This window comes from Melitaea cinxia, chromosome 1, assembly GCF_905220565.1.
Source record: "Melitaea cinxia chromosome 1, ilMelCinx1.1, whole genome shotgun sequence".
Lineage (NCBI taxonomy): Eukaryota > Metazoa > Arthropoda > Insecta > Lepidoptera > Nymphalidae > Melitaea > Melitaea cinxia.
In genome coordinates, this window is record NC_059394.1 from 2,941,427 (window position 1) to 2,955,815 (window position 14,389).

A 14,389-nucleotide genomic window follows, 5' to 3' on the forward strand; every position below is an offset into this window, starting at 1 on the left:
GTTTTATAAGTGTTTGTTTGTTTGAAAGAGATAGTCTTGGGCATAGCTGGTTTGTTATTTATGTTCCTTACTAAATGTAAAATATTTTAGTAGATTCAATAGCCTAAAAGTTATGTATTCGACTAGTATGTTTAATGGGAGATCAATAATTTGTACGTAATTTTACTTAAAATTAATTTATCAATAAAACGAGAACAATTCCACAAACGTGCAAATGTGAATTTCCAGCGGTAGCTTGTTTTACCGGTATGCGTACGATGTTTTTTTGAATTGTCTCAGCGTAAATTATAACAACGAAAGATGTATAAAAGGATGACAAAATGACATCTTAGCTAGTTCGAAAGCACGAAGCCATGAGACGGTCGTTTAGTTTAGTATTTGCCATTTTGTTGGCCTCTGCAAATGCCACAGGTAAATTGTAAAAATTATTAATCATCATCATCATCATTACAGCCTATACAGTCCACTGCTGGACATAGGCCTCCACAAGTTTACGCTAAAAATAACGTGAACTCATGTGTGTTGCCCATAGTCACCACGCTGGGCAAGCGGGTTGGTGACCGCAGGGCTGGCTTTGTCGCACCGAAGACGCTGCTGCCCGTCTTCGACCTGTGTATTTCAAAGCCAGCAGTTATCCCGCCACCGGTCGGCTTTTTAAGTTCCAAGGTGGTAGCGGAACCGTGTTATCCCTCAGTCGCCTCTTACGACACCCACGGGAAGAGAGGGGGTGGCCATATTCTTTAGTACCGTAGCCACACAGTAAAAATTATTAATACGTTAAACAAAAATATTTTAAAATATCTTTTCAACCTTTTCGAGTCAAAGTCCCGGTTCTTAATACTTATTACCCCTGCAAACAATATAATAAGTATATTAGAAATGTAATTATGCATTCCTTTTTTTTTCAGTAACAAGTAATATAATTTTACCTTAATTTGTATGCAAAAATTTAACTCTGTTTACTTTCTGTGTAATACGTAAAAATAGTACATGAGGTTTTTTACAAATTCCAGAAAGAGCTCGTAGAAGCTACATTGGAGGTAGAGGACTTGGCTTTGAAAGCGGCGGTGGTTTTGGATTTGGAGGTGGCAGCGGTAGTAGGGGTGGAGTACGGGGCGGCTTTGAAGGTGGTCTAGAAGCCGGCCACAAAGGTGTACATGAAATATTTGGCCAAGCTCAAGAAAAATTTAACCGCTTCGGAGCAGGCCTAAGTGGTGAAATTGGAGGTGGCCTTGGCGAACACGTGGGTGGTGGTGAAAGCCTAGAAAGAGGTGACATCGAAAAAGGTAGCCACAACTATGGCAGTAAAAAAACTTTCGTTATAAGTGGCAGTGGATCTAGTGGTAGCCTTGTAGGAGGTAGCAATTTAGGCTCTAGCAACCTTGGCGTTGGCCACGGGACATCTAAAGATTCAGAAGCAATATCAGGTAGTGGCTTCGGAAGTGGCATTGCTGGAGGTCTAGGCCATGGATACAATAAAAATTCTGAAAGCGGAAATGAAAAAGAAAGCCATGGCAGCGGAGAAGCATTCGTCACCAGTAGCATTGGATCTAACGTTGGCCTCGGAGGAGGTAGTGGTTCAGGCAATCAAAAAGGCAGCTCTGGAGGCCTGAGTTTTGGTCATGGATCATCTGGAGAATTAGGTAGTGGCATTGTCGGAGGTTTTGGAGGTGGACAGAGTAAAGAATTTGGAAGCACCATTGGAAAAGGAAATCACGGCAGCGGAGGAGCATTCGTCGTCAATAGTAGTGGAACTAATGTTGGCCTCGGAGGAAGTAGTAATTTAGGTAGTGCGGTTGGCGGCTCTGGAGGTCTGGGTACTGGCCACGTAGAATCATCAAAGCCAGAAGAAGGTTCAATAGGCAGTTTTGGAGGCAGCACTGTTGGAAGTGGCAATAAAAAAGGAAATAATGGCAGCGGGGAAACTTTTATCGCCAGTGGCAGTACATTAAGCGGTAGCCTCGGAGAAAGTAGTAGTTCAGGCGCCATAAGTGGTGGCTCTGGAACTCATAGTATAGCCCATGGAGGTTCTGGACAGTTAGGAGCAGGACCAGCTGGTGGCTTTGGAGGTAAAACTGTTATAGGTCTAGACAGTGGACACAGTAAGGGATTTGGAAGCACCATTGGAAAAGAAAGCTACGGTAGTGGAGAAGCATTGTTCATCAGTAGCAGTAAATCTAATGTTGGCCTCGAAGGAAGTAGTAGTTTAGGCGGTGCGATTGGCGGCTCTGGTGGTCTAGATATTGGTCATGTAGGATCAGCAAAGTCAAAAGAGGGTTCAGTAGGCAGTTTTGGAGGCAGCACTTTTGGAGGTCTAGACCATGGAAACAGTAAAGAATTTGGAAGTGGCAATAAAAAAGGAAGTTATGGCAGCGGGGAAACTTTTATCTCCACTGGAAGTACATTTAGTGGTGGCCTCGGAGAAAGTAGTAGTTCAGACGCCATAAGTGGTGGCTCTGGAACCCATAGTATAGCCCATGGAGGTTCTGGACAGTTAGGAGCCATACCACCTGGTGGCTTCGGAGGTAAAACTGTTGCAGGTCAAGACAGTGGATACAGTAAGGGATTTGGAAGCACTATTGGAAAACAAAACTACGGTAGTGGAGGAGCATTGTTCATCAGTAGCAGTAAATCTAATGTTGGCCTCGAAGGAAGTAGTGGTTTAGGCGGTGCGATTGGCGGCTCTGGCGGTCTGGATATTGGTCATGTAGGATCAGCAAAGTCAAAAGAAGGTTCAGTAGGCAGTTTTGGAGGCAGCACTTTTGGAGGTCTAGACCATGGACACAGTAAAGAGTTTGGAAGTGGCAATAAAAAAGGAAGTTATGGCAGCGGGGAAACTTTCATCTCCACTGGCAGTACATTTAGTGGTGGCCTCGGAGGAAGTAGTAGTTCAGGCGCCATAAGTGGTGGCTCCGCAACCCATAGTTTAGCCCATGGAGGTTCTGGACAGCTAGGAGCAGGATCAGCTGGTGGCTTCGGAGGTAAAACTGTTGTAGGTCTAGACAGTGGACACAGTAAGGGATTTGGAAGCACCATTGGAAAAGAAAGCTACGGTAGTGGAGGAGCATTGTTCATCAGTAGCAGTAAATCTAATGTTGGCCTCGAAGGAAGTAGTAGTTTAGGCGGTGCGATTGGCGGCTCTGGCGGTCTGGATATTGGTCATGTAGGATCAGCAAAGTCAAAAGAAGGTTCAGTAGGCAGTTTTGGAGGCAGCACTTTTGGAGCTCTAGACCATGGACACAGTAAAGAGTTTGGAAGTGGCAATAAAAAAGGAAGTTATGGCAGCGGGGAAACTTTTATCTCCACTGGCAGTACATTTAGTGGTGGCCTCGGAGGAAGTAGTAGTTCAGGTGCCATAAGTGGTGGCTCTGGAACCCATAGTATAGCCCATGGAGGTTCTGGACAGTTAGGAGCAGGACCAGCTGGTGGCTTCGGAGGTAAAACTGTTGTAGGTCTAGACAGTGGACACAGTAAGGGATTTGGAAGCACCACTGGAAAAGAAAGCTACGGTAGTGGAGGAGAATTGTTCATCAGTAGCAGTAAATCTAATGTTGGCCTCGAAGGAAGTAGTAGTTTAGGCGGTGCGACTGGCGGCTCTGGTGGTCTGGATATTGGTCATGTAGGATCAGCAAAGTCAAAAGAGGGTTCAGTAGGCAGTTTTGGAGGCAGCACTTTTGAAGGTCTAGACCATGGACACAGTAAAGAGTTTGGAAGTGGCAATAAAAAAGGAAGTTATGGCAGCGGGGAAACTTTTATCTCCACTGGCAGTACATTTAGTGGTGGCCTCGGAGAAAGCAGTAGTTCAGACGGTATAAGTGGTGGCTCTGGAACCCATAGTATAGCCCATGGAGGTTCTGGACAGCTAGGAGCAGGACCAGCTGTAGGCTTCGGAGGTAAAATTGTTGTAGGTCAAGACAGTGGATACAGTAAAGGATTTGGAAGCACCGTTGGAAAAGGAAATCAAGGCAACGGAGGAGCATTCGTCATCAATAGTAGTCGATCTAATGCCGGCCTCGGAGGAGGTAGCAATTTAGGTAGCGCGATTGGCGGCTCTACAGGTCTGGGTACTGGCCACGTAGGATCACCAAAGTCAAAAGAAGGTTCAATAGGCAGTTTTGGAGGCAGCACTTTTGGAGGTCTAGACCATGGACACAGTAAAGAGTTTGGAAGTGGCAATAAAAAAGGAAGTTATGGCAGCGGGGAAACTTTCATTTCCACTGGCAGTACATACAGTGGTGGCCTCGGAGGAAGTAGTAGTTCAGGCGCCATAAGTGGTGGCTCTGGAACCCATAGTTTAGCCCATGGAGGTTCTGGACAGCTAGGAGCAGGACCAGCTAGTGGCTTCGGAGGTAAAACTGTTGTAGGTCTAGACAGTGGACACAGTAATGGATTTGGAAGCACCATTGGAAAAGAAAGCTACGGTAGTGGAGGAGCATTGTTCATCAGTAGCAGTAAATCTAATGTTGGCCTCGAAGGAAGTAGTAGTTTAGGCGGTGCGATTGGCGGCTCTGGCGGTCTGGATATTGGTCATGTAGGATCAGCAAAGTCAAAAGAGGGTTCAGTAGGCAGTTTTGGAGGCAGCACTTTTGGAGGTCTAGACAATGGAAACAGTAAAGAGTTTGGAAGTGGCAATAAAAAAGGAAGTTATGGCAGCGGGGAAACTTTTATCTCCACTGGCAGTACATTTAGTGGAGGCCTCGGAGGAAGTAGTAGTTCAGGCGCCATAAGTGGTGGCTCTGGAACCCAAAGTATAGCCCATGGAGGTTCTGGACAGTTAGGAGCCATACCACCTGGTGGCTACGGAGGTAAAACTGTTGTAGGTCTAGACAGTGGACACAGTAAGGGATTTGGAAGCACCACTGGAAAAGAAAGCTACGGTAGTGGAGGAGCATTGTTCATCAGTAGCAGTAAATCTAATGTTGGCCTCGAAGGAAGTAGTAGTTTAGGCGGTGCGATTGGCGGCTCTGGCGGTCTGGATATTGGTCATGTAGGATCAGCAAAGTCAAAAGAAGGTTCAGTAGGCAGTTTTGGAGGCAGCACTTTTGGAGGTCTAGACCATGGACACAGTAAAGAGTTTGGAAGTGGCAATAAAAAAGGAAGTTATGGCAGCGGGGAAACTTTTATCTCCACTGGCAGTACATTTAGTGGTGGCCTTGGAGGAAGTAGTAGTTCAGGCGTCATAAGTGGTGGCTCTGGAACCCATAGTTTAGCCCATGGAGGTTCTGGACAGCTAGGAGCAGGACCAGCTGGTGGCTTCGGAGGTAAAACTGTTGTAGGTCTAGACAGTGGACACAGTAAGGGATTTGGAAGCACCACTGGAAAAGAAAGCTACGGTAGTGGAGGAGAATTGTTCATCAGTAGCAGTAAATCTAATGTTGGCCTCGAAGGAAGTAGTAGTTTAGGCGGTGCGACTGGCGGCTCTGGTGGTCTGGATATTGGTCATGTAGGATCAGCAAAGTCAAAAGAGGGTTCAGTAGGCAGTTTTGGAAGCAGCACTTTTGGAGGTCTAGACCATGGACACAGTAAAGAGTTTGGAAGTGGCAATAAAAAAGGAAGTTATGGCAGCGGGGAAACTTTCATCTCCACTGGCAGTACATTTAGTGGTAGCCTCGGAGAAAGCAGTAGTTCAGGCGGTATAAGTGGTGGCTCTGGAACCCATAGTATAGCCCATGGAGGTTCTGGACAGCTAGGAGCAGGACCAGCTGTAGGCTTCGGAGGTAAAATTGTTGTAGGTCGAGACAGTGGATACAGTAAAGGATTTGGAAGCACCGTTGGAAAAGGAAATCAAAGCAACGGAGGAGCATTCGTCATCAATAGTAGTGGATCTAATGCCGGCCTCGGAGGAGGTAGCAATTTAGGTAGCGCGATTGGCGGCTCTACAGGTCTGGGTACTGGCCACGTAGGATCAGCAAAGTCAAAAGAAGGTTCAATAGGCAGTTTTGGAGGCAGCACTTTTGGAGGTCTAGACCATGGACACAGTAAAGAGTTTGGAAGTGGCAATAAAAAAGGAAGTTATGGCAGCGGGGAAACTTTCATTTCCACTGGCAGTACATTTAGTGGTGGCCTCGGAGGAAGTAGTAGTTCAGGCGCCATAAGTGGTGGCCCTGGAACCCATAGTTTAGCCCATGGAGGTTCTGGACAGCTAGGAGCAGGACCAGCTGGTGGCTTCGGAGGTAAAACTGTTGTAGGTCTAGACAGTGGACACAGTAAGGGATTTGGAAGCACCATTGGAAAAGAAAGCTACGGTAGTGGAGGAGCATTGTTCATCAGTAGCAGTAAATCTAATGTTGGCCTCGAAGGAAGTAGTAGTTTAGGCGGTGCGATTGGCGGCTCTGGCGGTCTGGATATTGGTCATGTAGGATCAGCAAAGTCAAAAGAAGGTTCAGTAGGCAGTTTTGGAGGCAGCACTTTTGGAGGTCTAGACCATGGACACAGTAAAGAATTTGGAAGTGGCAATAAAAAAGGAAGTTATGGCAGCGGGGAAACTTTTATCTCCACTGGCAGTACATTTAGTGGAGGCCTCGGAGGAAGTAGTAGTTCAGGCGCCATAAGTGGTGGCTCTGGAACCCATAGTTTAGCCCATGGAGGTTCTGGACAGCTAGGAGCAGGACCAGCTGGTGGCTTCGGAGGTAAAACTGTTGTAGGTCTAGACAGTGGACACAGTAAGGGATTTGGAAGCACCATTGGAAAAGAAAGCTACGGTAGTGGAGGAGCATTGTTCATCAGTAGCAGTAAATCTAATGTTGGCCTCGAAGGAAGTAGTAGTTTAGGCGGTGCGATTGGCGGCTCTGGCGGTCTGGATATTGGTCATGTAGGATCAGCAAAGTCAAAAGAAGGTTCAGTAGGCAGTTTTGGAGGCAGCACTTTTGGAGGTCTAGACCATGGACACAGTAAAGAGTTTGGAAGTGGCAATAAAAAAGGAAGTTATGGCAGCGGGGAAACTTTCATCTCCACTGGCAGTACATTTAGTGGTGGCCTCGGAGAAAGTAGTAGTTCAGGCGCCATAAGTGGTGGCTCTGGAACCCATAGTATAGCCCATGGAGGTTCTGGACAGCTAGGAGCAGGACCAGCTGGTGGCTTCGGAGGTAAAACTGTTGTAGGTCTAGACAGTGGACACAGTAAGGGATTTGGAAGCACCACTGGAAAAGAAAGCTACGGTAGTGGAGGAGAATTGTTCATCAGTAGCAGTAAATCTAATGTTGGCCTCGAAGGAAGTAGTAGTTTAGGCGGTGCGACTGGCGGCTCTGGTGGTCTGGATATTGGTCATGTAGGATCAGCAAAGTCAAAAGAAGGTTCAGTAGGCAGTTTTGGAGGCAGCACTTTTGGAGGTCTAGACCATGGACACAGTAAAGAGTTTGGAAGTGGCAATAAAAAAGGAAGTTATGGCAGCGGGGAAACTTTCATCTCCACTGGCAGTACATTTAGTGGTGGCCTCGGAGAAAGTAGTAGTTCAGGCGCCATAAGCGGTGGCTCTGGAACCCATAGTATAGCCCATGGAGGTTCTGGACAGCTAGGAGCAGGACCAGCTGGTGGCTTCGGAGGTAAAACTGTTGTAGGTCTAGACAGTGGACACAGTAAGGGATTTGGAAGCACCACTGGAAAAGAAAGCTACGGTAGTGGAGGAGAATTGTTCATCAGTAGCAGTAAATCTAATGTTGGCCTCGAAGGAAGTAGTAGTTTAGGCGGTGCGACTGGCGGCTCTGGTGGTCTGGATATTGGTCATGTAGGATCAGCAAAGTCAAAAGAAGGTTCAGTAGGCAGTTTTGGAGGCAGCACTTTTGGAGGTCTAGACCATGGACACAGTAAAGAGTTTGGAAGTGGCAATAAAAAAGGAAGTTATGGCAGCGGGGAAACTTTCATCTCCACTGGCAGTACATTTAGTGGTGGCCTCGGAGAAAGTAGTAGTTCAGGCGCCATAAGCGGTGGCTCTGGAACCCATAGTATAGCCCATGGAGGTTCTGGACAGCTAGGAGCAGGACCAGCTGGTGGCTTCGGAGGTAAAACTGTTGTAGGTCTAGACAGTGGACACAGTAAGGGATTTGGAAGCACCACTGGAAAAGAAAGCTACGGTAGTGGAGGAGAATTGTTCATCAGTAGCAGTAAATCTAATGTTGGCCTCGAAGGAAGTAGTGGTTTAGGCGGTGCGACTGGCGGCTCTGGTGGTCTGGATATTGGTCATGTAGGATCAGCAAAGTCAAAAGAGAGTTCAGTAGGCAGTTTTGGAGGCAGCACTTTTGAAGGTCTAGACCATGGACACAGTAAAGAGTTTGGAAGTGGCAATAAAAAAGGAAGTTATGGCAGCGGGGAAACTTTCATCTCCACTGGCAGTACATTTAGTGGTGGCCTCGGAGAAAGTAGTAGTACAGGTGGCTTAAGTGGTGGCTCTGGAAGCCACGGTATTGTCCATGGAGGTTCTGGACAGTTAGGAGCCGGACCAACTGGTGGCTTCGGAGGTAGCACTGTTAAAAATCTAGGCGATGGACATGGCGAAGGATCTGGAAGTAGTGGAAAATATAGCCATGGCCGTGGGGAAGCTTTTTTCATTGGTGGCAGTGAATCTGGTGATGGCCACAGAGAAGTTAGTAGTTTAGGTGGTGCAAGTGGTGTCTCTGGAGGCCTAGCCACTGGCCATCGGATATCTTCAGAGTTAAGATCAGGTTCAAGTGGCAGCTTTGGAGGCAGCATTGTTGGAGGTCTAGGTGGTAAATATGCTAAAGGGTCTGAAAGTAATGCGAAAGAAAACCATGACAGCGGAGGAGCTGTAATCACTAGTAACAGTGGCTCTGGCGTCAACCTTGGAGGAGGAGGTTTAAATGGAGGAAGTGGTAGATTTGGCAGTTGGAGCAGTGGATTTGGAAGTTATAGAGGCGGCTCTGGTTTTGGAGGCAGCTTTGGAGGTGGAAACGGAAGAATTGACGGTAATACTGGAGGTTACGGTGGTGGCCATAGCATGAAATGGCATGAATCTAGCAGTTTTGGAATCAGTTCTGTTGGTAGTACTGGCGGAGGTGTAAGTGGTGGACGAGGATCAGAAGGTTTTGGCACTGGAAGTAGAGGCAATGGTGGTCATAGTGGTGGTGGTAGACTGGGTGGGTTATTTGATGGAAGTTTTGGTCTTAGAGGCGGTGGATTCGGCGGATCAAGAGTACATGAACGCTCAGACCTTGGAATCAGCTCAGGAGGTTGCGTAGCAGGTATCTGTGGCGGATGCAGAACTGGCTCTTGTGGTAGACATTGAGATGCATTCATTTCTACAAAAGCTTATGTAGCCTCAAGTCCTAGTTTTTACGGAAAGTAAAAGAAAATATATGAACAACCTTTGTATCCTCAATTACAAGACATGTAATCCAATTTATTTGCTATTAACAACTATATTAAAATGTTGTTTTTTTTTATATATTTAAATATTGATTATATCAAGAATTATAATGTAAAATATTGTTTATTTACAAGAAAATGACTCACATTATCGTAAATTAAAATAATAATTTAAAATAATTACCATAATGATGACATTATCCGTATGTTATTAGAATTATTAAATATATTTGCATTTTTTTGTAAATGTTTCTTTTAAAAATAAAACCTTACACAAAAAAAACAACACGTAAAGAAACTTAATATATATATATATATATATATATATATATATATATATATACATATTTGTCCAAAAAGCAGGAAAAATATTTTGTAGTATTTTTTTTTTCTATAATAATGGATTAATGTATAAACTTAGTGGTATCAGTACAAAATTGTGAAATTAAAATTATTTTTATTAGAAAAAAATATTTTAGCGTCACTGAAATAAAAGTAAATGAATAAATAATAAAACACAGTTTGTAAAAAAACATTAATGAACAAAATGGTATAGTCTATTAGTATTTAATTTAATTACAAAGATATTGAAAATTTAAAAGAATTACTTTCTCCTTTCTATTAACACTAGCTGTGTCAAGCGATTTCACACGCCACACGTTAAATGGGCTATCCGACTCAAACATAACTTTTCAATTCGAACAAGTACTTCCTGAGACTAAAACGTTTAAACAAACAAACTTTTCTACATTATAATATTAGTATAGATTCCCAAACAAAGCTTCACTATTTGTGTAACATAGATAATATTTAAAAAAATTGTAATCATGTCCATAAAAACAACATCAAACGAAACAAGAGATACAAACTTAAATGTAAGTGGGAATGGGGAGATGTGTATTCAGTCAATTTTGAAAAAATAATTTAGATATAACCTTACCACCAATTTAACAAGAAATTTAAAACAAGTTCTCGCCGTAGCTTTATTATCTAGCAAATGCTTTTGTACAAAAATGATTCAAATTATAATTATATAGAAACGTAATTTACAGTTTTAATAAACGTGAGATATGGTAATTTAAATATAATTCATTTAATATCATGTAATACTTTGGTAAACAATGTTTCTATGTAGATTGTGAAAATTTAAATAAATTATTGTCTGGAAGTGTCAAGTTAAAGTTATAATCATCGTCACGGATATTGAGCGCTGATCTTCAACACGAATAGCAACCAATTTAAGGTCTTTTTGGTAACAGAAGTGAGGCACATACATCATCATAAAACAACAAGTCCATCATAGTGTCGTACAATGAATGGCCAGCCATACATCGCGCCAAACCTGTCACTCATACGGTCGTGCCCCTTACGTAATTGTTTCCGGTCCCTTGCTCCAAATGTACTAAGCTTTGGTTCTAATTAGTACTGCTATTTAAAATCAATATATATATATATATATATATATATATATATATATATATATATATATATATAATAATATCTTTTAGTAACTGAGCCATATAGACATCGTGCAATTATATTTGTTTTTAAATTTAAGTTTTGTTATTGTAATTATTATTTTTACTTAAATTCATTTTAATTTTTTTGTGTGTATTATTTATAAGTCAGGTTTAATATAAAAGAAAATTAAAAATGGACTTTTTATAGACACATTTATTTATTTATTTACACCAACGATTGTTAGTTACAATACTGCTTACATCTACAGCATAATATTTAATTTATTTGCGCTAATTGCACAACCAGTTACAGGTATATACCACATGCATTTTTTTTCCATTGCATTCCTCATGCATTTTTTTTTATGCATTAAACACTAGGAATAACAAAAATACTAATTGCAATGAACAACCTCTCCAGACCCTACCGTGACCCACCAGGCCTCTCAGACGCCCGACGCTTTGGATACATTACAGCAAATATACAACAAGTTCGCTAAGTCAGCTAGTTAACTATAAAAATGTTAAGTCGCATTCGCATTCAGCCTGTAGCATCCCGCTGAGGAGGTAGTAGGCTGTAGGAGAAGGATTAGAGCTTAACCCACCACGCTGTTCCCCTACGAGTTCGTGGATATGTTATAGGTAACACTATGAGTAACGATCGCTATCATGTATATATTATAACAACCGGGACTGACGACTTAAAGTGCTTTCCGGGGTACGAAGGGGAGAACCACAAGAACATCCAAACCGGAAAGAAATATTTGTACAAATACAAATATCCACCCCGAGCGGGAATCGAACTCGCAAACCGTCGGTGTTATCGCATTACCTACCATCTTTATATTTTCGGTTATTGTACCGTCTGTTTTTGTAGTTATTTAAAAAATCACCATATCTCTCTCTCTATCTCTCTCTCTCTCTGTCTCGACACTGATATCCCTCTCCCTCCTTTAAAATCGATAAACAGCGGGTTTTCAGACTAAAGTTTGTGAGCGGCTTTGCTCTTGTAACATTAGATAAAAAGTTAAACATATACAAGTAACACTCACACAATGAATATATCGAAATATAAAAAGGTTTCTTAACCGACTTCAAAAAAGGAGTAGGTAACTTAATTCGACAGTGTCAGCGTTATTTTCAGAACTTAACACCGGTGACTGGGAAAATACCCATGGGCAGAATTTTTAAATTTGGTTTTATAAATATAATATATATACGTACAAAGATTTGAAATATACTTATGAGTGTAGAGTTCCCAGCTGACTACCAGACTATCCACCAAAACCTCATCTGTTTCCGTCGGCACAATAATGGAGCGCCATGGGATCGTTTGCGCATACTACCACGACGCCCCGGTGTATGACATCTCGGCCTCGTAGGAAAGGACACTCTACCGGTCGCCATTCAACTTCTCTGCCACCCATGCAGTACCACCACCGAAAGGACGGGCTACCAGCCCGACCTTATTCGCCGAATTGTCTCGTGCAGCCCTACAGAAGCTGCAGAGTAGCTGCTTCCCTACAAAACTTACAGGGAGCCCAGCGCAACCTAGCCGACACGCACTTTCGCGCTTTACGGCGCGTGAGCACAATCGAAAGCCCACCTGTTTTCCCATTAGTTTTTCCATTGCCCAGCTTATTTTACATTGTTACTATATTATAATAACATAACAAACACCCTTACCTTAGTTTTTAGTTACAGAAAAGTTTCACAGTTCGCTGCTTAAGCGCTTATTAATGTTTACTGTTTATTTGATATGAGTCTTATTAAAATGTTTACAAGAAAATAAATTACAAGCCGGAATATTATTACATAGTATAAAACAAAGCCGCTTCCCACTGTCTGTATGCTTAGGTCTTTAAAACTACGCAACAAATTTTGATTTTTAGTAAATAGAGTGATTCCAGAAGAAGGCTTATAGGTATAATACGCATAATATAGTAGAGGAACACTGATAGTTTTTGCAACCGTGCGAAGCCGGGGCGGGTCGCTAGTATATGTATATATCTTAAACAGTAAATACAATTTCCTTCAAAAGAATACCGGTAGTAAAGCAAATAAAACTGTGAACCTTTATGATTTAAATACATTATTCCGTAACATTAGTCGTGATAGGGATAACAATGAGCGCTATTCTAACAATAGATCAAAGAACGGATTAGCATTTAATAACACACGGAAAACTCCATTACTCATATAAAATAATGTAATTAATCTTTAAACGGCGATGTCTCAGTGCATAGACGGTGTACACCTTAAACGGGTATCGATAATTTAAATCAACATTAAATTTCATTCAGCACACTTACAAAAAAAAATGTGTTTAAATATTGGTTGGTGTCGAAATATTTCTTTTTACTATTAATATAAATTTTGCTTTAGATAATCTTACAGGCGGTTCACGTATTTTAAATGAACAGTAATATGAAGAAACGCGAATTATTATCTAAAACGATTGGCGCAGTGCAATATTTTAAGTGACTTGATCATGTAGGACAATTAGAGCAAATTTTGATATCAGAATTATATAATGCTTTCGAATGCATCACGTACCTACTTATTAAAAATAATAAATATCAGAGATTTAAGGATGGAAAAGAAAAGAAAGAAAGAAATTCTATCTTTCTTTACAAAAAGAAAAGAGATTACGTTTTAAATCACTAATTCACCCTACGCAACACAGTTATGATAATTAATTTACACATTTTTTTTGCTAGAGTACGCTATTGCCTCAGCTGAACCAACCTTATGTGAACTGTAGCCATTACTAATCCGCAAGTTGTACCGCATTAAAAAACAGTGAAACATTTAGATTAAATCAAGGACATAAAAAATAATACACGAATTAACAATAATATTTTTACCACATTTAATCAGAAAGGATGATATAAATCTTAAAAAATAGCACGAAAGAAAGTTGATAGGAACGTGCTGAGGGAACGTGCATGTTACATGATATCATTTTTGAAGAATACTTACAAAGCAAAACCGTTTAACAAATACCCATTCAATTTAATGACTATTATAACCTTTAGGTACCGTCACACGTTTTTTGTCACGTAGTCACTGACGTGTAGTCACAGAGCCTGCTATATTATAATTAATAATTTTGACTATATAACATAAGTTTTTAATGTTTTTTATATAAATAAATATATTTATACAAATAAGTACCAAAAAAATGAATCATCATTTACTTAAATTTTTAATATTTCAAAAACTTTTTGCTCACGTACATTTTTTTAGAATTGCACCTGTTATCTATAATATGCTGTGTGGTTACGGCAGTAGAGAATATAACCACCCCTTCTCTTCCCGTGGGTGTCGTAAGAACTAAGGGATAACACAGTTCCAGTGCTGCCTTGGAACTTAAAAAGCCGACCGATGGCGGTATAACCATCCAACTGCTGACTTTGAAATACACAGACCGAATAATCTTCGGTGCGACAAAGCTAGCCCTGCGGTAGTACCAACCCACCTAGTGCGTGGTACCACCCAGCGTGGTGACTATAGGCAACACGCATGAGTTAAACTCATGGGAAGATGGGCAACAGCGTTTTCGGCCTGTGTATTTGTTAAGTTACCAGAGAGGGAGGAACTCTATTTCC

The 14,389-nt window shown here is 41.9% G+C and overlaps 1 protein-coding gene across 1 annotated transcript; it reads left to right on the forward strand.

Moving 5' to 3' along the window:
* The first annotated feature begins 1,298 nt into the window (after positions 1-1,298).
* LOC123654020 (uncharacterized PE-PGRS family protein PE_PGRS54-like) lies at positions 1,299-9,238 on the forward strand. Its single transcript, XM_045590015.1, has 2 exons — positions 1,299-1,318; positions 1,378-9,238. Exons 1-2 carry the CDS (start codon positions 1,299-1,301, stop codon positions 9,236-9,238), a joined length of 7,881 nt encoding a protein of 2,626 aa, XP_045445971.1.
* Positions 9,239-14,389: the final 5,151 nt, after the last annotated feature.